The sequence below is a fragment of the Bos indicus x Bos taurus genome, chromosome 3, assembly GCF_003369695.1.
Source record: "Bos indicus x Bos taurus breed Angus x Brahman F1 hybrid chromosome 3, Bos_hybrid_MaternalHap_v2.0, whole genome shotgun sequence".
Taxonomy (NCBI): domain Eukaryota; kingdom Metazoa; phylum Chordata; class Mammalia; order Artiodactyla; family Bovidae; genus Bos; species Bos indicus x Bos taurus.
The window spans coordinates 21,349,391-21,373,079 of NC_040078.1; the positions used below are offsets into that span (position 1 = coordinate 21,349,391).

Here is a 23,689-nt window from a genome sequence, read left to right on the forward strand (position 1 = left end):
TAAACCTTGTAAATCACATTGAGAACTCAACTTTATTCTGTAGGCTTTCCTATGCACTTGAGTGTGCTCTCTTTGGATGAAGGAGAAGAGACAGGTAGATTGGCTGCAACTGACCAAGCACGAACTGCTGAGAATCTGAATTTAAAGGGCAGTGGAAACAGTGAAGACAGTTTTGTGAGTATTTTTGTGGAAAGAGATGCTAAAAAAAAAACCAAAACACCCTTCCTCTCCCTATGCCTTTTTCTAATTTAGAGATGTGTTAGGATATTAGGCCTGAAGCTCCCGTCTTCAGGTTGGGGTGGGTCATCCTGCTCAGTCCTTGGCTCGGTACCACAATCTCCTGCCGTTTCCAAAACGCTCTCTTCAAACCCTTTTTTGTGCCTGGGTTTTGGGCCGCGGAATGGAGGGAGGAAGCAAAGGTAACTAAGTTGGCAAAGGTCTCTGGATAGAATCAAATCGTTGTCATGAGCGGTTAAATGCGACAGTTGCTAAGATCCGAGCAGACGCGGAGAACCTTGTGTTGGTGCTCGGAGGGGCGGGCCCGAGGCAGGGCTTGAGGGCGGGACCGCCGCGTGGAACTGCGGGGAGGGGCGGAGCCAGGGGAGGAGTTTTAGCTGGAGCCAGTGGCTTCCCTTTTGGGATTGAGCAAGTCAGAGCCGGGAGCGGGTTCGGCTTGGGAGAGCGAGGTTTGAGACCAAGCCCACTTCTCGGGCGGAGACTGCAGGACTTCGACCTCCTTAAAGGCCCAGCAGGGCTGGGCGAGGGGCGGAGTTTTAAGCCCAGCCCTCGGGTTCTAGTCTCTGATTGAACGCGATAGGTCTTGGGGCGGGTCTGGGGCGGAATCCCGTTCTGCATTTGACAGCTCTCTAACACAGCTGCAGCCGAGTCCTGTGGGTTCAGGAACCTGTGGCCCGGCTCTCCGCGCGTCCCCGTTCCCCCCGTGGCTCCGGCCCCGGCCATGAAGCGCATCTTCTCCTGCTCGAGCTCACAGGTGGCGGTATGTGCTAAAATGTCTGGGAGGCTGGGCATGGGGCTGGGGTCCAAGCCCTGTGGTGACAGAGTCCTGAGTCCCGACTCCACGCATCATGGCATTTTATCTCTATCCGTCTTTCTAGCTCTTCCACTTCCATAGTGCAGCCCTCCAGCCCTGCCTTCCTCAAGACCCCGTCCCTTAGCCTCTGACTTGCCTTCCTAACCTCTGCCCTCCCCAAGGTTCTTTCCCTTGACCCTTTCTTGCCCTCCTAGAATCTACACCCCAACTTCTGATATGTTCCCTGCAGCCCCTGGTTCTCTCGTAAAGGCGCTGTTTTCTACTTCTACCCTGTTTCCCAGTACTGAACTGCCATCAGGCGTCTGTCCTTTCCCCAGCCTGGGCTCAGCCCCAAGATCCTTTCCATCTCCCAAGTACCGCCCCACACTCCATTTCCCACCCTTGCTCTATCCTCACGACCCTGCTCTCCTCTATGGTCCTATCCTTGCTCTCAGTCCAACAAGTACTTGCAGCCCTCTGCCTTCCCTACCCCTTCTTCATAGTGTTCTCTGTCCTTGTCCCCATCTTACCCCATAACCATTTCCACTCCCATTCTCTCATCGCCACCACTGGCTCAGACAACAACACTCCAAACCTCTTTCCAGTTGGGACTCCCATAGCAGCAGCCTTCTCCTGTTCTCCCCCTTCAACCTCTGCCCGTCTCTGTCCAGTGGTGGTTCAGCTCCCCGATCTCTTTCTACCTGCTCTCTGTGGGTTAATCTTGCAGTCCAGTCTGGCCACACTGACAGGCACTGCCAGAGGAGGCACAGTTGCCTGGCTGCTCCCCAAGGAATGGGTAAATTGTCCGCAGATTCCACTCTGGCCAGTTCACTGCAGTGCCTGGTCATCAGACAGGTTCTTGGGTCAGTCAAGGCCTTTTGCCTGCTTCTTCCCAGAATCTTCCTTCATTCTAAACCCTCATCCAGTTGTTTAGGGCTCGTAATATGCTTCCTTTGACTTAGCTGGGGAACGGTGATGGTAAGAGAAGAAGAGGATAAAGTGGATTCACACTGAGAGTTCCTAGAAGTCAATCCCCTCCCTTGACTCCCAGAACAGAGGTTCTCCCAGAACAGGACACAGGGAGAAAGTCAACAGAAGAGAGTGGCTAAGGGAGGATATAGATGCTTCTTTTCTGAAGATCTCTTACAGACAGACCTCCTATTGGGGATGAAATTTTCTGTGGACACTGAGATGGTGGCTCATTTAGAAGTAATGTGGCCAACTACCTGTAGTAACATTGCTTAGCCTAACTTGACTTACTGTTGTCATTCATTGAGCAAACATGAGAAATGCTCATCTTCTGCATGAGCAGGTCACAGAAATCTGAAAGCAAGCTATGAGGCAAGAGTAGGTACTCTGTTGAGGCCTGTTCTCATCCCGCTTACGTTTGCTTCCCCTTTAGTTTCCATGCATTAATCAACCAATCAAAAGGCATTATTGAATGACTATTAAAGGTACCAGAAACTGAGGCAACCAAGAGTGTCTTAACTCATGATGATTTTCTTATTCACATGGACTCTTCTTTAGTTACTGAAAGTCCTCCACATTGCTCTTCCCTTTCAGGTTTGTGGAGTCTGCCTCTCCTTAGGAATGGGGAAACTGTTTCATTCTTCCTGATGCTCCATTTGCTGGTCCATGCCTCCTTTTCAGGAAGCTGGACTGAACAATGGAGTGAATACTGAAACTGGAAAGCATCCCTCTGTCCTTCTTCATCCCAGCTCTGCAGAGGTTTGGCCATGAAGAATTTCTACCCATTCTAAACTCTTAGTACAACAAGATTATAGGTAGCAAATTAGATGGATTTAGAACTACTTAGCTGGAAAACAAAAACAAAAACAAAAACTGTTTCCTCAGTCAGGGTAGGGATCCAATAAGATTGAAAATAGACTAGTTTAAGCTGTAAATTGTTTCCTCATGAAACTTCCCCACACTTCTCATGATAAATTCCTCCACTCCCTGGGTGGCTAACCACTCCGAACCAGTTCGTCAGAGAAGTAGTGTCACAGCCTTCCTGACCACTCCCAAAGCCTAGCTTCCTAGTCATGGCAGAAGATTGCCCCTTTCCACCCTCTCTCCAACCCCTGGGTTCAGTGTACCCTCAGACTGAGATGAGAACTGTAGGATCAGTGCTCATTTAAAAATTAATCTAAGTCATCCAGAATACATATAGGAAGTTCAAGAAACAAACAAAAACGTAACTCCTATGAGCTCATTTTGTTTTAGTCCCAAGGAGTGTCTTCCATGTTAGCTTACTCTGCTTATGTAGGAAGTAAACCAGAAAATAGCTTTAAACAGTAGGCACTGAATCAGGTTAGAGAAGTGTCAATTGCATTTTATTATTTTTTTAAAAAGGGTTTATTTACTTATTTGGCTGCATCGAGTCTTTGTTGCAGCATATGGCATCTTTGATCTTTGTTGAGGTATGCAGGTTCTTTAGTTGTGGCATGTGAACTCTTCGTTGTCATGTGGGATCTAGTTCCCTGACCAGCGATCAAACCTGGGCCCCCTGCATGGGGAGCACAGAGTCTCAGCCACCGGACCACCATGGAAGTCCCTCAATTGCGTTTTAAAGATTGAGGGTCAACTCCTGGTTTCTACAGGGCAGCAAAACCATTTCCATTCATCCATCCTACACAGCGGTAGCCATTCTCTCTACTGTTGGCATGTTTCATCTTCATAGGACGCTCATGGGCACACAGCCAGAGATAAGAAGAGGCCGCAATTACTTCTACAAAGGCACCCCTAGTCTTGGCTACAGAAATACAAAGCTTATCCTTGTTTTCAAGTCTACTAATTAATTTGGTGATTGCTCCCTTGAGGCTGTGATGGTTATTCAGTGCCTCTTTCCCAAGGTGAAAAATAGACTAGATCTTGGAATTCAGATTCAGAGGCATCCTTCCATGTTTTTGTTTTTGTTGGCCACACCATGCAGCCATATGGGATCTTGCTTCCCCAACCAGGGATTGAACCCATGCCCCCTACATTGGAAATGCTGTCTTAACCACTGGACAGCCAGGGAGGTTCCCCTCTGTTCTTCTTCACCCTAGCTCTGCAGAGGTTTGGCCATGAAGAATTTCTACCTATTTTAAATTCTTCTTGGTATAACAAGATTATAGAAAGTAAATGGGATAGATTTTAAAACTATCTAGCTGGAAAGAGGATTATCTACATTACTAAGATATACCATTACCATCTATACAGCTTGACTATTGGCCAGTAGGAGCAAGAGCCCTTCCTCCCACTCCCCTGGATGGAGAATTCTGAGCCCAGGAACATCCAAAATGTGCCCAGCAGGTTTGAGAAGGATAGCGATTAGGACTAATGTTTATTGTGTACCTCCTATGTGACAGACAGAGCTAGGTGCTTTATATAGTGTTATTTTATTAGGAAACTGTGGTTCAGAGAAGTTGTTACATGCCTTAGTTCACAAGGATAGAAAGTGTTAGAATCATAATTTTAAACAGAGAACTTCAGATTGAGGTCAGTTAATGGTGGTGTCCTGTGGTGGAGGTGTAGTTCTAGCTCTCTGCCTTTTCTGAGGGTGACATAGCCCCCAGGGGACATTGGATAATGTGTTATTACATCTCAGTCTGTTGAGCAGTCATTTTGCTTATTTTGTCCTTTGAGAATTAACCTGCTTGGAGACTCTTCCTCTTGCCAGGATTAGTGTCTGAACGTGGGTGGCTTTACCCTGGAGGCAGTCTTAGACTGTTTATTTGAAAATAAATAAACCTTCCATAGCTCTGTATTAATATGATCTGGTGGTGAGAACTAAGATAGGGCATCCAGTGGCCTGGGTTCTAATCTCAATTTTACCACTATTCTGTGGTGTGCCCCTGGACAGTTATCTAACCTCAGAGCACTTCAGTTTCTTTTCTGTCAACTAGATAAAATAATATCAGCCCTAACTACTTTCCAGGAACGTTGAGAGGCTAATTGAAATAGCACTTAAAAGGGCTACGAGGAATTACCTCAGGAGTGTTACCTCAGGATCCACTTACCTTAGATAATTTTATGGTGTAGGCATTTAAAATCTTTCCTGTTCTTGATTAATAATTTGCCCTGGCTATGTAAACAGTATTTGAAAATGAGCTGGCTTCCAGAGACTCTATTTTTCCCCACCGCCTCCTATAGCTTCTTTCTTGTTTCGATCACACCTCGTAAAATGCAATGTACCACCACCAATCCCCCACCACTTCCTGTTTTTTTTTTTTAATAAGGATGCCATATACTTGTAAGGCTTTTTACAGTTTACAAACAGATTTTATATACATTAGCTCATTTCATACAACATGTGAAGTAGTAATTAGTATCCTCATTTTATAGATGAGGAAACAGGTTAGAGGTGTTCAATGGCTTACTCTAGGTCACATAGTTGAGGAAGTGGTCAAACCAGGCCCTGAACTTAGGCCTGCTGACAAATATTCGCCTAGGGCTCTTTTCACCATTCCACAGATTTCTGTATCCTTTCCTCCTTTCCTTTCTCTGGACCAAACAAGGCTTTTCTAGGCTTTCGGCTCTGGGTGCTTTTACACAGCTCTTTCATGCCCTGTAATACTTCAATTATTGTAATTACCCCACCACCTGAAAGAGTCAAGCTGGCATAGTAGAACAATGTATGCCCAGGTGTGGCTCTTGTCTGGAACAGCTGCTCTCTGCCAGGAAAATGAGGAGGGATGGCAGGGTGGAGGAGGGCAACTGTCTCTTCTGCCTCCTCCATAGCTGAAGACCTATCTTGGCCTTTTGGTTGGTGTTGCCAGGGAAGGGGAAGAGGGACTAGCCAAAGGGCCTGGGTATGAGAAGGGAAAAATGGAAACTTTGTGCTTCTCCTCCAAGTTTTGCACCCCAAAGCCAATGGGTAGAGATGGTATGGCTAGGTACTTAGGCTCCTAACTGTGACCCAAAGCTAGGTGCCCTGATTTCTCAAATATCTGAGAACAAAAAACAGAGCAGCACAGGGGGTTGAGAGGCAAGGTGAACCCAAGTCTGGAATGGTCAGTTTGGTTCAGTTTGCTCCAGCAAGCCCTAACGACCAAAAGGGAAGGAGTCAAGGCTAGGACTGCTCGGAGGCTGTGCATCTAAAAATAATCAAAATGCTGATTAAAAAAAAAAAAAAAAGACATTTGAAATACTAGCATTCAGGACTCAAACAATGATTTTTAATTCAGTACTCCAAGCCCCTTTTGGTCCAGAGCTGGCAGTAACTGGCAGTAGTCCTCAGTGGCATGTGAGTTGGTGAATATTGAACTGGCCCAACTATGAAGCATTCAGTGACCTAGGGAGAATGACTTGTGGAACACTGAAAGGACCTCAGGGATGTCCCTTTTCCCTTGCTTGGCCTCCTAACCATCTTTTTTTTCTTCCTCGGCTCTACCCCAACCTCTTAGATTCTCACAATGTGTTGTTCTGGTCCAGGTGGAGAGATGGAACCGCCGTGATCAGAAGCTGCTGGAGGCGGTGCAGCGGGGGGACGTGGGACGCGTGGCTGCCCTGGCCTCCAGGAAATCTACCCGACCCACTAAGCTAGACTCAAACGGCCAGTCCCCGTAAGTAAGTCCTCTTGATCCCCACCTTGGTATGTGTGTCATGTTCAGTTGCTAAGTCGTGTCTGACCCTTTCTGACCCCATTGACTGTAGCCCTCCAGGCTCCTCTGTCCATGGGATTTCCCAGGGAAGAATACTGGAGTGGGTTGCCATTTCTTTCTCCCCCTTGGTACGCGGTTCTCTTTAAAAACCTCAAACCTGAATATGATGTAAGACTAGGAAACATCTATAACTTCAGAGCCCTTTTTTATCTTAATTAGCAAGTATATCAATAAATCTTCACTACTTTTCAAGTGCTGCACAAAGTGGGAGTAGAGATTGTCCTTGAGGTCCTTACACCGCAAGACCCACATCAGCAAAACTGACCGAGAAAGGAATAAAGCCATGAAATAAATGGAAAACTGAAACATACACTAAGTAGGGTATTTCTTCATTGCACAAGTTGGAGGGTATGTATGCTTGAGACACTAGGAGTACAGTGGTGGCCATGAGCATCATGTGGCTGGAAGAGGTGATTAGTACAAGAGGGATATTATTCCTTATCTCTGCCCAAGTCAGCCTGCAAATGTCCAGCCCTCTGCTCTGGCCCACTCTTTCTGTGACATTTCCAGTCTGCTAAGGGTATTGGGCTCAGAGTGACAGATACTTATGTGTTCCCTGGACACCCTGAGATACTCAGATTGCTCAAGACCCATAGCTCTTCTTTCTACCTTTGCTTATGGCCTCCTCTGACGTTATAACAGTAGGCCATTTACCTAGTCTTCTCTTTCGCAGAAAGTCAGGCTAACAGAGCTTTCCTTTCTGCCTTTGGAATTGGCTTTGGGTTGATGGAGCATAGCAGGCAGGGCTTAGAAGATTCTCCCAGGTGGGGAAGATCCCCTGGAGAAACGAATGGCAACCCACTCCAGTATTCGTGCCTGGAGTATCCCATGGACAGAGAAGCTGACGTGGGGTACATGGAGTCACAAAGAATTGGACATGACTAACTGAGTAAAACTATTCCTCATCTTTATGAGGTCCCTTTATCTTTCTGCCTCCCGGCCTTGACTCTGGCAGGTTTCATCTGGCCGCCTCCAAAGGCCTGACAGAATGTCTGACTATACTACTTGCCAGTGGGGCTGACATCAACAGCAAGAATGAGGACGGTGAGTTAGACTGAGCACTGGGCCATGCTGCTTGCTTTTCCCTTTATAGCAGCAGTGAGGGGTTGGGGTAGGGCAGTCCTGGGCCCTGCTGGGCATTCAGCTGTAGTCCCCCCTGCTTCTCTCCTTGTAAGTCCCTGCCAGCCTGCTTTCAGGGGTTCCCCTCCTTGCAAGCTGGGCCTACCTCACTCTCACTCCCACCTCCACTGTGGGTACCAGGCACTTGGGGAACAGGAATTTCTGGCCCCATGTGGCTGAGAGTTTCTCTCTCTAATCTCCCTCTGATTATCTGTGCGTCTCTCGCCTTCCCTCCCTGTGAGTCATCAGCATCCATGGGGCCACCTACCCCCTTTCTCTGCTTCTTTCTGTTTCTAGGAAGCACCGCCCTGCACTTGGCCACCATTTCTTGCCAGCCACAATGTGTCAAGGTCCTGCTGCAGGTAAGAGAGACCCCTGATACTACTCTTTTGAAAGGAAGAAGCGGACCCAGAGACTCCTGACTTTGTCTTGTACTCACCAGCAACATTTGGTCAAATGTACCCCTCACATCCCCAGTAAGAGAGCTGGTAATCTCTCATTCATTAATTCGTCAGTATTTATTTAATATCTGCTATGTGCAGGCACCCAGCTTAATGTTGCCCTCCAGGGCACATCAAAAAGCAGCATTGCCAGGCACTGACACCCAGTCAGTCAGTATGCGTGTATCGAGTTTCACTGTTGGCATAGCCACTGCGGAGACTGACTGCTGTGATGATGGGCGGGTTGAAGGATGGCAGAGGTGTTCATATTAAACCCAAAGTCTGCTGTCTGTTCTTGAGGAGTTTGTAGTCTTGGAGTACAAAGAGAAATATACATGTGAAATGACATGTGGACAGTTCAGAGATAAGCTTCTCAAATTTCAAAAGGCCCAGTTCAACCAGGCCATTGTGCCAATGGATATTCTGCTTTGTTCTTCCTAGCTCTTTCCAAGATTCTCATTTATGATCCTAAAGTACCAGACATGGACTCAGGCGTTATTGTCCTTAATGTGTTTATTTACCTATAATCTGATTTTTCTTAGGCCCTAGGTTTATCAACCAGGGCTGAAATTCAAGGCTGCCTATAGTCTGCAAGGAATAAATTGGACTTGCCTAGTAGTTGGCCAAAGCCATGATCCCTCTGCCCCTCCCTATAGTATGATGAAAGCTGGTCATACAACAGATACAACAGGGTGGGAGATGACAGTGTTAACACCATGCTCCATGCTGCTTCCCTTTGTGACTGTTTGCAGCATGGTGCCAATGAAGACGCTGTAGATGCAGAAAATCGTAGTCCATTGCACTGGGCAGGTGTGTGCCAGGGGACTAGTGGGAAATGGGGCTGCTGGGACCAGAAGGTGAGGAGGGAGGGGAGGATAACGTTTGTGGGGGAAGGGCAGGCCAGAGTTAACTGCTGAAAGGGTTGGAGAGGATCCTGCATCATGGTCTGAGAGGTGCCCTTCTGGCTTCTGCTTAACCCAATCATCCTGTAACCCTCCATAGCCTCCTCTGGCTGTGCCTCAAGTGTGCTCCTCTTGTGTGATCATGAAGCCTTCCTGGACGTCCTGGATAATGTGAGTGTTGGCAGGGCCCTATATGGTGAGGCTGCTACTTTCTTTGAAGTTAATTAGCCAAGTTCCATGACCAGGGGTTGTGAGGCACCACCTCTTCTTCCTTCTCCCTTTGCCCCTCCTCCTTTTTCACAGAGAGGTTAAGGCTTATCTTCTGGAGAGTTTCCAACCCTCTGAGAAGGAGTATTTAGCCCCAGGATTGGCGCTTTTGCCTGGAGAGGTGTGGGAACAGGGGAGTTGGTAGGATGTGCCGAAGCCCTGGTTCCCCTGTCTGCTCACGAACCCCGTTCCCACAATCTGTGCAGGATGGACGTACACCCCTGATGATTGCCTCGCTGGGTGGTCACGCAGCTATCTGCTCACAGCTGCTGCAGAGAGGTGCCCGGGTCAATGTCACCGACAAGAATGACAAGTGAGCCCTCTATCATCCCATCCCATATCCCGACCCTGACAATCTAAAAAGGAGCCACTGGGCAAAGAGTGTGTGTGTGTGTGTGTGTGTGTGTGAGATGGGGAGATTGGTCTCTGTTTTCTTGGGAACATCCTTCCTTCCCAGTGGTGGTTCAGAAGAGCCCTGCTTGGGCTTCACTGTTTTCCTCTTGGTGAGTTAAGAATGTTTTCCTTATACTTTCTTATTCTACTGCTGCCAGTGCCATCCTTCTGGCATAGATGACTCTGGAAGTAGAATTCATACTCCTGGAACCCCTACTTTAATTGACTGGCTTTCAAACTATGTTCTAAGACATAGAATCTGTTTACCCAGTAAAGAACTTATATAGAACCTCAACATATAAAGCAGATGAAAATGGAGCCCCTCAAATGGGCTCCCCGCTTTCTGATGTCACAGTTCCTGGAATGACATCTGAACAGGTCTGGTCTGGCCTAATGCTTTGTCACTGACTGGTGACAGTCTGTGGTTCTCCTGACCACACTGAGTGAGAGCTGACCTTGCAAGTGGATTTTTATTTTTTGTTTTTTTTTGGAAACCAGGACTCCAGGATGTCATGAGAAAAGCCTATGCTCAGATTTGTCTCACCCCACAGATCGGCTCTGATCCTGGCCTGTGAAAAAGGCAGTGCTGAGGTGGCTGAACTGCTCCTGAGCCATGGAGCAGATGCGGGGGCAGTGGACAGCACGGGGCATGATGCTCTGCATTATGCCCTACGCACACAAGACAGGCCGCTGTGGAGGCTGCTGCGGCAGGCCCTGAACCGGCAGGGCCGAGGGGGTAAAGCCAATCCGCTTTTGTGACTCCAAGATGCTCCTTGATAGCCTTAGAATCCAAGAAGCTTCTTAGAATCCCATTTGTTTCCATGGAAACAATCCATGTGATAAATAACTGTCACTTTAGTGGAGAATTTACTTATTTATTGCTTCTGCTATGAGATGACTCCCACTTCCCAAAAGCAAGGTCACAAAATTCTTTAATGCAACCTTGTCTCTCCCTGAAGGCAACTCTGGCTAGCACTGTTGCTAGCATTTATGAGTTGTAATTGTACATCTGTTTGTGTGATTTGATGGTCAATCTGTCTCTTGCCCCTACTATACTGTAACCCCCTCAGATAACCTCCTCTGTTTTGCTCACCATTGGCTCCTGGTTTCTACCTATAACAGTGCTTATTGGCACAGTGTCCAATACATAAATGAGTGAAACAAATAAATGAGCCAACATATCTCTGGGACAGGGAACCAACACTGATGGCTACTTAGGGATCCATCAAATAGAGGTGGCTTCTGGCACCAGAAAGACACGTGTGGTTAAGGATGAACACTGAGGGGCCACTCCTTTCAGAGAAAGTCTGAAGCTAGATTGTGGGCCCTGTCTCCTCTCTCATTTCCCCCATGTCTTTTCATGTAGGTCAGGGGCCAGTTCAACACCTGAATCCTGCATCCCAGGTAAGACCCTAAGCACCTCCTCCTTTTGCTTCTGACCCACCCCAGTCTTTCCCGCTGGGATGTCTCCCAGGCAGGGATCACTGGGGCATCGAGACAGTCTAAGAGAAGAAAGGCTAGCTGCCTGGGTTGATGTCACTGTTCCTTTTTCTACATAGACCTCTCCCTCTGAGCCTCAGGTGGGTGCTCCACCTAAGAGCCCATGGAGAGCAGAGCCTGAGGAGGAGCAGGAGGAAGAAGAGGACGAGGATCCATGTTCAGAGGAGTGGAAGTGGAAGTATGAAGAGGAGAAGAGAAAAGTTTCTCAGTTGGAGCAGGAGCTGCTGCGAAAGACGGAAGAGTGCAAGGCTCAAGCTACAGCTTACCTGGGCCTGGAGAATCAGATTCAAGAACAGGTGCGGGAGCTGGGGCTCCTCCTGTCCCAAGAGCCCAGAGCTCCAGAGAACCAGGGCTCTAGTCTCCGGCATGGAGGAGATGGCATGGAACAGGGCTGTGCCCTCAACCTGCTGGCTAAGCACATACAAGAGCTGAAGAAGCATCAGCAGGCCACAGCTGCAGCGGCAGCCAACCCAGTATTAGCTTCCAAGAAGGCCGAGGATTCAGTCCCAGGGGAGATCCAGTATGAAGCCCAGGGAAGGTCCCAACCAGAAGAACAGGAGCCACCCCAGAGCCCAAAGTCTGAAACTGTAGGGAAAACCACGGAACAGCAACTGACCAACAGTGATGGGCAGGCCCTTCGCCTTGATCAGACTGACCAGCTGTTTGCTGGCCGGAAGGAGAGGCCCCAGGCTCCAGGGTCTGAACCCACAAGCACAGTGGCTGAGCCAGCGGGCACAGCAGCCATGAATCAGCTCCTGCTACAGCTGAGGGAGGAGCTGGCTGCGGTGTGGCGAGAAAAGGATGCAGCCCGGGGGGCTTTATCAAGATCCGTCTTGGAGGGAGCTCTGGGGACACCCCGGGCTGAGGCTGCAGCAGCTGCCTGGGAGAAGATGGAGGCCAGGTTGGAGCAGGTGCTGGTGAGACTGGATCGAGCAAAAGCAGGATTGCAGATGAAACCCAAGGCCCCTGCCCAGGAGCCCAGAGAGGAAGCACCCAAGGCACTCCCAGGGACCATCACCCAAGAGGATGAAGAAAAGGAGAAAAGGGTCCCCGGGGCCCGGGGAGAGCCTCTAGGGGCTCCTGGAGGGGACCAGATGCCAGGAGGAGGCCAGGCCAGGGGACAGCTGGAGAAAGAAGTGTCCGCCCTGAGACTGAGCAACAGTAACTTGCTGGAGGAGCTGGGGGAGCTGGGCCGGGAGCGGCAGCGGTTGCAGGGGGAGCTGCAGTCCCTGAGCCAGCGGCTACAGCGGGAGTTTGTGCCCAGGCCGGAGGCGCAGGACCAGCTACAGCAGTTGCGGAGGAGTGTGGGGCTGCTGACAGATGAACTGGCCCTGGAGAAGCAGGCCACCGAGAAGCTGCGGAAGCGCCTGGCCTCCCAGAACAGAGGCCTCCAGGGGCTGTGGGACTGCCTGCCCCCAGACCTGGTAGGCCAGGAGAGTGCACGGAGCGCAGCCGCCGAGCCCCTCGAAGACCTGCAGGCCTGCATCAGTGCCTTGGTGGCCAGGCACCGCGAGGCCCAGCAGGGGCTGGCTCAGCTGGAAGAGGAAAACCAGCAGCTGCGGGGCTCCCCTTCCCGCCTCGGGGAGCCAGGCGTCTCCTCAGAGGCCTCGGCCTCCCCGCAGGTGGCAGCTCTGGAGCAAGACCTGGGGAAGCTGGAGGAAGAGCTGCGGGCCGTTCAGGCCACGATGAGCGGGAAGAGCCAGGAGATCTGGAAGCTGAAGCAGCTGCTCTACCAAGCTACCGAGGAAGTGGAGGAGCTGAGGGCTCGGGAGGCGGCCAGCCTGCGGCAGCACGAGAAAACTCGGGGCTCCCTGGTGGCCCAGGCCCAGGCTTGGGGCCAGGAGCTAAAGGCTTTGCTGGAAAAGTATAACACGGCCTGCCGGGAGATGGGTCGGCTGCGGGAGGCGGCGGCAGAGGAGCGGCGCCGGAGCGGGGACCTGGCCGCGCGCGCCGCGGAGCATGAGCGCCAGGCCAGCGAGATGCGCGGACGCTCCCAACAGTTCGAGAAGACGGCGGAACTGCTCAAAGAGAAGGTGGAGCATCTCATCGGGGCTTGCCGGGATAAGGAGGCTAAGGTGAGCAGGCAGGCCGGCCAGCCGAAGGGAATATCAGGGACGGTTTCTGCGTGCTTAGGGTCTGTGGCCCTGAAACTGGGGCTTCCCCGGTGGCTCAGCGGTAGTGAATCCGCCTGCAATTCAGGAGCCGCAGGAGACACGGGTTCGATCCCTGGGTCAGGAAGGTCACCTTGAGGTAGGCATGGCAACCCACTCCAGTAATCTTGCCTAGAGAATTCCATGGACAGAGGAGCCTGGCGAGCTACAGTCCACGGGTCGCACAGTCGGACACGACTGAAGCGACTGGGCAGGCACGCACAACCTGAAACTATCTTTGGCCAGTTAGATGAATAGCCCAAGCAGAACCAGTCAGTTGCAAGGACCACACAATGTTCTCCTGGGTCTGAGGGGGTTTGGGGTTGAAAATTGGAAGTAAGGTATAAATTCAAGAGAGAAGGGAGCTTAGGTATTAAAACTTGGGACTCAGGGTTCCCAAGCTCCCCTCTCACCTCAATCAGAGTAGGTTCTACAAAAGAGTTTCACTGGCAAAGAGGGTGCCATGCAGAGGAAAAAATTTGAAAACCATTGTGTTAGATACTCGAGTTTCCTAGTGATTGCTCCAAAAGTGAATATAAGTATATATTTCTAAAAGACATGTTTTTATGAATTCTAAAAAAAACAATTTACAAATGAATTTAGTAATTCTAGAACTGCTTGTGCAATGAGTGAGTTCAGACTTATTAAAATTTGTGTACATGATCAAATTTAGAAGGATTAAAAACTATAGGGAGTTACATTTGACAGAATATAAAGTACATAAATGTAGAAGGAACGTTATATAGAATAGGAATCAGTGTGGGCTGGGGCTAATTAAAGAAGGAATTTTATGTTGGTGTTGAAGATGATTAGACAAATGAGCAAAAGAAAATAGTGTAGTGGGCTCTTAATTGAGATTGTCTGCATTTGAATTTCAATTTCAAAACTAACTGATGGAGGGGCTTCCCTGGCAGGCCAGTGGTTAAGAACTGGAGCTTCCACTGCAAGGGGCACAGGTTCAACCCCTAGCCTAGGAACTAGGATCCTGCATGCCATGAGTGGCCAAACAGAAAACAAACAAAAAACCCAAACTGATTGACCTTGGGTGAGTTATCTAAGCCTCAGTTTTCTCATATATAAAATGAAAATAATAACAATTGTTATGAGGATTACATTAAATAAGATATTACATTTAAAATACTCAGAAAAAATTTTGGCAAATGGCTGCTGCTGCTGCTGCTAAGTTGCTTCAGTCGTGTCTGACTCTTTGCGACCCCATAGACGGCAGCCCACTAGGCTCCTCTGTCCCTGGGATTCTCCAGGCAGGGATACTGGAGTGGGTTGCCATGGCAAATGGCTAATACCCAGTAAAAGTTAGCTACTCCTGCCATTCCTGCCACCATTCCTATTACAGCTGGTTATCATTAACTGCATTTGTGTCTCAACCTCACGAACCACAAAAACTCATCTCCATTTCCTTCAGTGGTCAGCAGCCAGAAGTCAGTCAGGATTCAGTAAGGAGCTAAGAGTGTGGACTGTGAATTCAGACAAATCTTGATTCAAAATCAAATCTTGATTTCATCACTTATCAGCTGTGTGATTTTGACAAATTACTTAACTCCGGCTCCTATCTACAAAACGTGAATGATAATACTTCCCTCAGAGAAGTATTGTTTTTCTTAGAAGAGTTGTTTTGAGGATTAAATGAGACAATGTGTGTAAAAGCACATGGCAGATATTAAATACCCAATAAATGGCAACTGACCTTGACTTTGAGTGGTCCTGGGGTGGGAAATGACTGGGGCCTCATTGATTCCCTTCATTTCCTTTTGGCCTCAGATCAAGGAATTGTTGAAGAAGCTGGAGCAGCTTTCAGAGGAGGTTCTAGCTGTTCGGGGAGATAATGCTCGCCTTGCTCTACAGCTGCAGGTATGTTTGGTCCTCGGGAGATGGGCACTGCTAGAGAAGAGCGTGCAGAATGGCAGTGATGTGTCTGTGGGAGAGATTCTGGGGATCCAGAGGCCCGGCCAGGCAGTGGTCTAGGCTGAGGCGCTCAGGGGCCAAGGGAGCCCACCTGCCACAGCTGATCCCTTCCCTTTGTTGTTCTTCATGCTTGGGGGAGGAGGGTGAGTCACATGACCTCCCACTGATGCTCACTCCTAGGATTCCCAGAAGAACCATGAAGAGATCATCTCTACCTATAGGAAGCATCTGCTGAATGCTGCTCAGGTGAGCCTGGGGGGAGGTAGAGGCAGAGAGCTGGGCAGGGGGCATTGCATTTGGCGCCTCTTCTCTTAACTGCAAAGACGTCATCTCTCAGAAAGCTGGACTTTAAATGTTCCAGTACCAGGTTTCTCGACCTCATGAGGCAGATCAAGAGTATGAGGCAGATCAAGAGTATGAATGTGAAGGGAAGAGGTGTTTGCCCCTCCTTTCCAATTCTCTGACTGACTGAAAGGCTTTTTCCTGTCCCTATGCCCTTTCTTCGGAGAAGAAAGAAAGGCTTTTTCCTGTCCCTATGCCCTTTCTTTCGCCTGGAAAAGCCCATGGACAGAGGAGCCTGGTGGGCTGCAGCCCATGGGGTCTCGAAGAGTCGGACACGACTGAGCAACTTCCCTTTCACTTTTCACTTTCATGCATTGGAGAAGGAAATGGCAACCCACTCCAGTGTTCTTGCCTGGAGAATCTCATGGACAGGGGAGCCTGGTGGGGCTGCCGTCTATGGGGTCACACAGAGTCAGACACGACTGAAGTGACTTAGCAGCAGCATGCCCTTTCTTGGGGAGTTTCCCAGGTGGCGCTAGTGGTAAAGAACCTGCCTGCCAATGCAGGAGATGTAAGAGATGAGGGCTTGACCCCTGGGTTGGGAAGATCCCCTGGAGGAGGACATGGCAACCCACTCCAGTATTCTTGCCTGGAGAATTCCATGGACAGAGGAGCCTGGTGGGCTACAGTCCACGGGGTCACAAGAGTCAGACACGACTGAAGCAACTTAGTACACAGAACATGCCCTTTCAGTTTCCTCCCAAGCCAGCTTATCCCTCACCAAGGAAGAAGAGGTGGGTGGCTTGCTCCTTTATGAGGAACAATAATAACTACAAAGAATTGAACATTTATTTTTGTACCTGGTGCTTTGCTCTGTATTCACAATTGTAACCCTCACAGCAGTCCTGAAAAGTCAATGTCATTATCTTCCTTGTGAAGATTAGGAAACAGCTATGGAGAAGTACTACTAAGTGAGGGCACATAGTAAGTTGCATTCTACTGCACTCTCCCTCTCATGTTCTGTTCATCTCCTTTTGTTTCTTTCCTGCCACCTACAGGGCTATATGGAACAGGACGTGTATAATATCCTCCTGCGAATCCTCAGCATACAGGAGTGAGGCAACCCGTGTCCTGAAGAATATGGGATCTCTCTGTTGTGAGTTATGGGCTCAGGGTGATGAGGGAAGGAGCTTGGGAGAAAGGGGACTTAAGGATGGGAATTGGAGTCTCCTTTTGCCCCAGGTGATAGCTGACACTAGGGAGGTAGAGTGGGACATATCTTGTGGGGGCATAGACTGTTTGAGGTGAGGTCACTTGAGAAGACATGATATGGAGAATGCCTGGGTGCAGTCAGGAGTCAGCGAGCAGATAGACTGAAGGGGCCTGACTTATGGGATAAGAGATGGGAAAGAGGAGCTGAGTGACTTTCCTAGGGTCTGGGGTGGAGAGAAGCCAGTGAAAGATGAGTGGTGGTGGGCCAGTGATGCACGGTTGTTTCCTAGAGTGGGATTCTGCAGATTCCGGAATCTCCTTCACTCCCCACCACTCATTCAAAGTGTAGTCATCCTCTCTCTTTCTCCCGACCCCCAGGCAGCTGGCTATCTTCTCCAGTCCGGATAGGTGAGGATCATTAGCCTCTTGGCATGGGTGGGAAGAGACTGAGGGTATAGAAATGTGTGCATTTCATCCTTGAATTTCCTTTTTCAGGGAACAGAGCATCCTGGTTGGCAGAGGCTCCATCAGGCTGTGGTGGGTGGTGGGTTTGCCACTGGAGGTGGTGTGGGTGGAGCTTCACCTGACATTATGGACCCCAGACCTGAGAACCCGAACCCTGGAATCAGCATGGTTGACATCAGAGGAGGTGTGGGTGGAAGCCAGCTCTATGGAGAATAAAGCGGGAGGCAGGATGGTGTTGGGTGTCATTGTTTCTTCTAAAAGGGGCATGGGGAAGGAATCTTTTCATTCTTTTTTGATCACAAATGGCCCTGTTAAATAGCTGCTTTCAAACTTTGATTATGATCCAGAGTAAGAAATACATTTTACATCCTGTGTGTACATACCTGAAATAATATTTACCCTTATTCAGTTCAGTTCAGTCACTCAGTCGTGTCCGACTCTTCTTGACCCCATGAATCGCAGCACGCCTGGCCTCCCTGTCCATCACCAACTCCCGGAGTTCACTCAGACTCACGTCCATTGAGTCAGTGATGCCATCCAGCCATCTCATCCTCTGTTGTCCCCTTCTCCTCCTGCCCCCAATCCCTCCCAGCATCAGAGTCTTTTCCAATGAGTCAACTCTTCGCACGAGGTAGCCAAAGTTCTGGAGTTTCAGCTTCAGCATCATTCCCTCCAAAGAAATCCCTGGGCTGATCTCCTTCAGAATGGACTGGTTGGATCTCCTTGCAGTCCAAGGGACTCTCAAGAGTCTTCTCCAACACCACAGTTCAAAAGCATCAATTCTTCAGCACTCAGCCTTCTTCACAGTCCAACTCTCACATCCATACATGACCACTGGAAAAACCATAGCCTTGACTAGACGGACCTTTGTTGGCAAAGTAATATCTCTGCTTTTCAATACGCTATCTAGGTTGGTCATAACTTTCCTTCCAAGGAATAAGCGTCTTTTAATTTCATGGCTGCAGTCACCATCTGCAGTGATTTTGGAGCCCAGAAAAATAAAGTCTGACACTGTTTCCACTGTTTCCCCATCTATTTCCCATGAAGTGATGGGACCGGATGCCATGATCTTCTTTTTCTGAATGTTGAGCTTTAAGCCAACTTTTTCACTCTCCTCTTTCACTTTCATCAAGAGGCTTTTTAGTTCCTCTTCACTTTCTGCCATAAGGGTGGTGTCATCTGCATATCTGAGGTTATTGATATTTCTCCCAGCAACCTTGATTCCAGTTTGTGTTTCTTCCAGTCCAGCGTTTCTCATGATGTACTCTGCATAGAAGTTAAATAAGCAGGGTGACAATATACAGCCTTGACGTACTCCTTTTCCTTTTTGGAACCAGTCTGTTGTTCCATGTCCAGTTCTAACTGTTGCTTCCTGACCTGCATATAGGTTTCTCAAGAGGCAGGTCAGGTGGTCTGGTATTCCCATCTCTTTCAGAATTTTCCACACTTTATTGTGATCCACACAGTCCAAGGCTTTGGCATAGTCAATAAAGCAGAAATAGATGTTTTTCTGGAACTCTCTTGCTTTTTCCATGATCCAGCGGATGTTGGCAATTTGACCTCTGGTTCCTCTACCTTTTCTAAAACCAGCTTGAACATCAGGAAGTTCACGGTTCATGTATTGCTGAAGCCTGGCTTGGAGAATTTTGAGCATTACTTTACTAGCGTGTGAGATGAGTGCAATTGTGCGGTAGTTTGAGCATTCTTTGGCATTGCCTTTCTTTGGGACTGGAATGAAAACTGACCTTTTCCAGTCCTGTGGCCACTGCTGAGTTTTCCAAATTTGTTGGCATATTGAGTGCAGCACTTTCACAGCATCATCTTTCAGGATTTGAAATAGCTCAACTGGAATTCCATCACCTCCACTAGCTTTGTTCGTAGTGATGCTTTCTAAGGCCCACTTGACTTCACATTTCAGGATGTCTGGCTCTAGGTGAGTGATCACACCATCGTGATTATCTTGGTCGTGAAGATCTTTTTTGTACAGTTTTTCTGTGTATTCTTGCCACCTCTTCTTAATATCTTCTGCTTCTGTTAGGTCCATACCATTTCTGTCCTTTATTGAGCCCATCTTTGCATGAAATGTTCCCTTGGTATCTCTAATTTTCTTGAAGAGATCTCTAGTCTTTCCCATTCTGTTGTTTTCCTCTATTTCTTTGCACTGATCACTGAGGAAGGCTTTCTTATCTCTTCTTGCTATTCTTTGGACCTCTGCATTCAAATGCTTCTATCTTTCCTTTTCTCCTTTGCTTTTTGTTTCTCTTCTTTTCACATCTATTTGTAAGGCCTCCCCAGACAGCCATTTTGCTTTTTTGCATTTCTTTTCCATGGGGATGGTCTTGATCCCTGTCTCCTGTACAATGTCACGAACCTCATTCCATTTACCCTTATTATTTCTTTCCTTTTTTTTTTTTTTACCCTTATTATTTCTATTCTATTCTATATTCCATCAAAACATATTGGTTACATCCACTAATGAGTCAAGACCCAGTTTGAAAAACAGCATTCTCACAGTTGGAAAAACAGCCCTCTGTAAAAATGGGTATTGACACTCCTCCTTTCTCAAACATCTGTTTCTTACTGACTGAACAGCTCTAATCTTTCTACTTTGGGACTCCTCAGTCCACTATCTTTTTTAAGAAGAAGAGATTGAGAGACCTAGATTTTCTTCAGTATGTACAGTCTAAACTATTTGATCATATGTTAGACTAGGTATCTAGATTTGAGGTGCCTGGTCTCATGAAGTCACTGTTTTTTGTCCCAGGTGCAAAGAGGGTTGAAAAGTCTGATTCCTGGAAACGGGATGAAGGGATACTCAGTTTTGGCTTCTTCCCTCCAGTTCTGTCCTCAGACTGATGAAAATGTATCTCTGGGTCACTTCCCCTGGGTCTCCGCCCCTTCCCACCCCTCCACCAGTCAGACCACTAGGTGAGAGGGAGGCGGTCAGTTACTCAAATGTCTGAACTGCGGTTCGGTGGCCCCCACATCGATCCCTCCCAATTCCTTCTCTCAGCCCGCCCCCTGCTGGGTTACACTGGGTCAGGCGGCAGCGGTTTGGCAGTAAAAACTGACTGGGCTGAGAGAAGGGTGGGGAGGGGCTGTCGTGGAAGACCGGGGGCCATGCAGGGCTGCAGAGCCTGTCTCCAGGGTTTGGCCAGGAGAAGGGGAGCTATGTAGATTAGGTCCTAGAGAAGATGAGGTCAGTTTCAGGGTTTATGCGGATGGACACAGGACTGCTTTAAGGTTGGGAGAATGAAGAGGGGAGGAATTGATGGGGAAAAAAAGGGTGCAGCTGCCAAAAGAGCATCAGAAGGTCAAAGTCATTTCTATTAAGGGGAACAGAACTTCTCTTTTCCTTCCTGCCCTTCCAGTTACCACAGAATAGAAAAGGAATATTACATTCCTTGTTGTATATGCAGTGTGGGGTGGGAAGAATGAAGAGACTGCTGAGAGAAGGGTCCAGGGACGGGGAAATCATTTTGCTAAGTTCGAGTCAGGAAACAGTTCTGGTAATGGAAGTCACGCCTTTGGCTTCCTCTGGGGTTCCTGGAAGTTGATCCCAGGATGGCTGAACTGTGGGAATGGTCAATGATGTTAAAACACAGAAGTAGAAACTTCTCCAGCCATGGGTCTTCCTAAGCAGTCTCCCTTTATACAACCCCATAAACTGTTACCCCAACAACTCAAGCCCTGAAATTTTCCTTGATTTCATAAATAAATCTTTCTTTCTCAAAGTAACCCTAGTCTTAATGTTCCTGTCTTTCCTCCTGGACTGTCTCTTTAGTAGAACTTCAGTAGGGACTTAACTGACTATTCCTGTTTCACTTCTCTCTCCTTCTCCAGATGGGGTGTATGCATGAGAGGAGGTGAAACTTGGTGCGCCCTGATGGGGTTTGAACCCCTGACCATGTTTTTGAATGCCCTCGATCTGAAACTTGGTTCTGATGTGCAATTCACCTCCTTTGTCTGGTCACATAACTTTATTACACTGATGTGAAGAGGGTCTATTAAGTGCCAGGCACTGGGGATAGAGAGAACTTGCAGGTAGGATCAGACTCAGGAGCCCTGGTTCCTAGTTCTTTGTTATCCTATAGGGATGCTAGAACTTAAAACTGCAATGAACTTTTTTTTCTCCCCTTGTGAATTTGTTTTTCTTGAGATATAGGGGATGGGTTGGGGAATATCTCCATGAGTTATGCCCATCAGGGAAATGTCCATTCTAATCTCCTTGGGATAGCTTTTGGAACTTTTTCTTGGAGCTGCTGCTCTTGCTACTGTTACAGAGTCCAAGTTCACTCTGCTTGCCACATGACAGGCCAAGGACTCTGAGAGACAAGATGTTGAGGCAAGGAATTTTATTTGGAAAGCTGGTTGATCCAGAAGATGGCAACATCTCAAAATAACCATCTTGTTCTGGGTGTGGATACCAGGTTCTTTTATGGATCAGAGATGGGGGGGCAGTGGTAGGTGAGGAAACAAAGTAAAAAAAAAAAAAAGGCCATTAATTTTGCAAATATCTCCTAGAATGGCAAGCCTCAGGCAAGGGGATGTGTTAATTTCTTTCTTCTGCAATCTACAGGTGGACAAGGTTATGAACAAAGGCACTTTCACTTAACAGTGAGGCAGAGGGGCAGAATTCTCTGAAGTTGGACTTTATGTATGATTATAATAACAAAAACAACGGAAAGCAAGTCAAGGAAACAGTTCCAACATGGAGTCAGAATTGACTTCTCCCTGCAACACTACCAGCAACCTCTTCAAGTGCTGAGCAGCTCCTCCTTGGAAGAGCGTTTCCTCTTTTTCTTGGGGATTCAAATTAACTATTATAGGAGATCCCTCCTTTATTAAATTACTAGCAATCAAGGTGAGGTTGAGTTTTTTCCTTTATATTTTTACAGCTTTATTGAGGTATAACTGGCATACAATAAGCTGCATGGAAAGTGTACAGTTTGATCAATTTGGACATATTTATCTACCCATAAGGGGCTTCCCTGGTAGCTCAGCCAGTAATGAATTCGCCTGCAACGCTGGAGACCCCAGTTTGACTCCTGGGTCAGGAGGATGCCCTGGAGAAGGGATAGGCTACCCACTCCAGTATTCTTGGGCTTCCCTGGTGGCTCAGACAGTAAAGAATCTACCTGCAATTTGGGAGACCTGGGTTTGATCCCTGGGTTGGGAAGATCCCCTGGAGGGCATGGCAACCCACTCCAGCATTCTTGCCTAGAGAATCCCCATAGACAGAGGAGCCTGGTGGGCTATACTCCATGGGGTCGTAAAGGGTCAGACACAACTGAGTGACTAAGCACAGCACATACACCCATAAAACCATCACACCAAGATGATGAACATACCCATTACTTCCAAAGACTTTCCCCATCTCTCTCTCTCTTTTTAAATCTTTCCTATTCTCCTTCCCCTGAAACCACTGAAAATTCTAGAAGGTATAAACTAGTCCATAGTAACTTTTGATTTGTTGCTGTTCAGTTACTCAGTCCTGTCCAACTCTTTGCGACCCCATGGACTACAGCAGGCCAGGTTTCTATGTCCTGCACCATCTCCTGGTGCTTGCTCAAACTCATGTCTATTGAGTCAGTGATGCCATCCAACCATCTCATCCTCTGTTGTCCTCTTCTCCTCCTTTGGTATAGAGGACTTAACAAAAAAATGAGCTCAGGGCCTGATGAAGACTCAAGTGTTGGAGGGAGCAGCTGGGATTTAGAACCAAATATTTGAGCTTGAGTTTCCACTACTGCTGGCAGCAGAGCAGCAAGGAAAGAACCTGAATGTCAGGAGAGGGTAGACATCCTCCCTAGGGACAAAACCCACATAGTAGTTGGGCATGGTCCAGCTCAGCAGGTACCTGGGGGTGTTGGTAGGCTGGCACCTTCAATCTTACAGTTTTGGGTCTCATGGGAAGGGTTATATTGAAAGTAAGCAAAACGAGAGGATTATTCATATTATTTACTAAAGTACTCTTTCTGTATGCCAATTATTGGTTTAACCATCTGGCTGCTGCTAGACTGGAAACTTCTACAAGGATTTTATGTCCTCATCACCTAACAATCTTTGAACAGTAATCAAATATTTATTGAACAAATGACATTATCACTTAGGTCCCAACCAACTAAGTACAAAATGCTGTGTATTTTTCCAATACCTAGTTTGGGTAAACTGCTCTCAAGTTGGTATTTTCAAGGGAACTGTCTGCGAGTGATTAGCTTAGTTGAAAAGGTCTATGGCTTTGGAGGAAGGAGAGTAGGCAGTTCAGACAGTGGCAGAAAAAGTGCCTTTTCTCGGCGAGAAAAGCTCCCCTCCATTCACCTTCAACTACATTAAAGCTCTTAAGTCTCTGGTGACAGTC

At 48.0% G+C, this 23,689-nt stretch overlaps 1 protein-coding gene across 3 annotated transcripts; it reads left to right on the forward strand.

Annotated features, from left to right (window-relative positions):
* The first annotated feature begins 686 nt into the window (after positions 1–686).
* ANKRD35 (ankyrin repeat domain 35) lies at positions 687–17,563 on the forward strand. 3 transcript variants are annotated; one of them, XR_003509858.1, is made up of 15 exons: positions 2,619–2,758; positions 6,446–6,576; positions 7,631–7,719; positions 8,092–8,156; positions 8,987–9,044; positions 9,237–9,307; positions 9,610–9,716; positions 10,348–10,532; positions 11,163–11,200; positions 11,356–13,371; positions 15,226–15,315; positions 15,550–15,615; positions 16,710–16,807; positions 17,242–17,271; positions 17,359–17,563. XR_003509858.1 is itself a non-coding variant. In XM_027535188.1 (14 exons), exons 1-13 carry the CDS (start codon positions 959–961, stop codon positions 16,767–16,769), a joined length of 3,015 nt encoding a protein of 1,004 aa, XP_027390989.1. In that variant the 5' UTR covers positions 687–958; the 3' UTR covers positions 16,770–16,807; positions 17,359–17,563. The 3 variants fall into 3 exon arrangements, 2 of the variants coding, with proteins under 2 accessions (XP_027390989.1, XP_027390977.1); XM_027535188.1 differs by lacking the exons at positions 2,619–2,758; positions 17,242–17,271 and adding an exon at positions 687–997; XM_027535176.1 differs by lacking the exon at positions 17,242–17,271.
* The last annotated feature ends 6,126 nt before the right edge of the window (positions 17,564–23,689 follow it).

What these genes read in the sequence shown, in the direction of transcription:
- ANKRD35 (XM_027535176.1), top strand. Translation starts at nt 2,666, where the DNA reads ATGCCTCCTTTTCAGGAAGCTGGACTGAACAATGGAGTGAATACTGAA. An exon ending in TTCATCCCAGCTCTGCAGAG is followed by an intron (nt 2,759 to 6,445) that starts GTTTGGCCATGA and finishes GTTCTGGTCCAG; the next exon opens with GTGGAGAGATGGAACCGCCG. An exon ending in TAGTCCATTGCACTGGGCAG is followed by an intron (nt 9,045 to 9,236) that starts GTGTGTGCCAGG and finishes AACCCTCCATAG; the next exon opens with CCTCCTCTGGCTGTGCCTCA.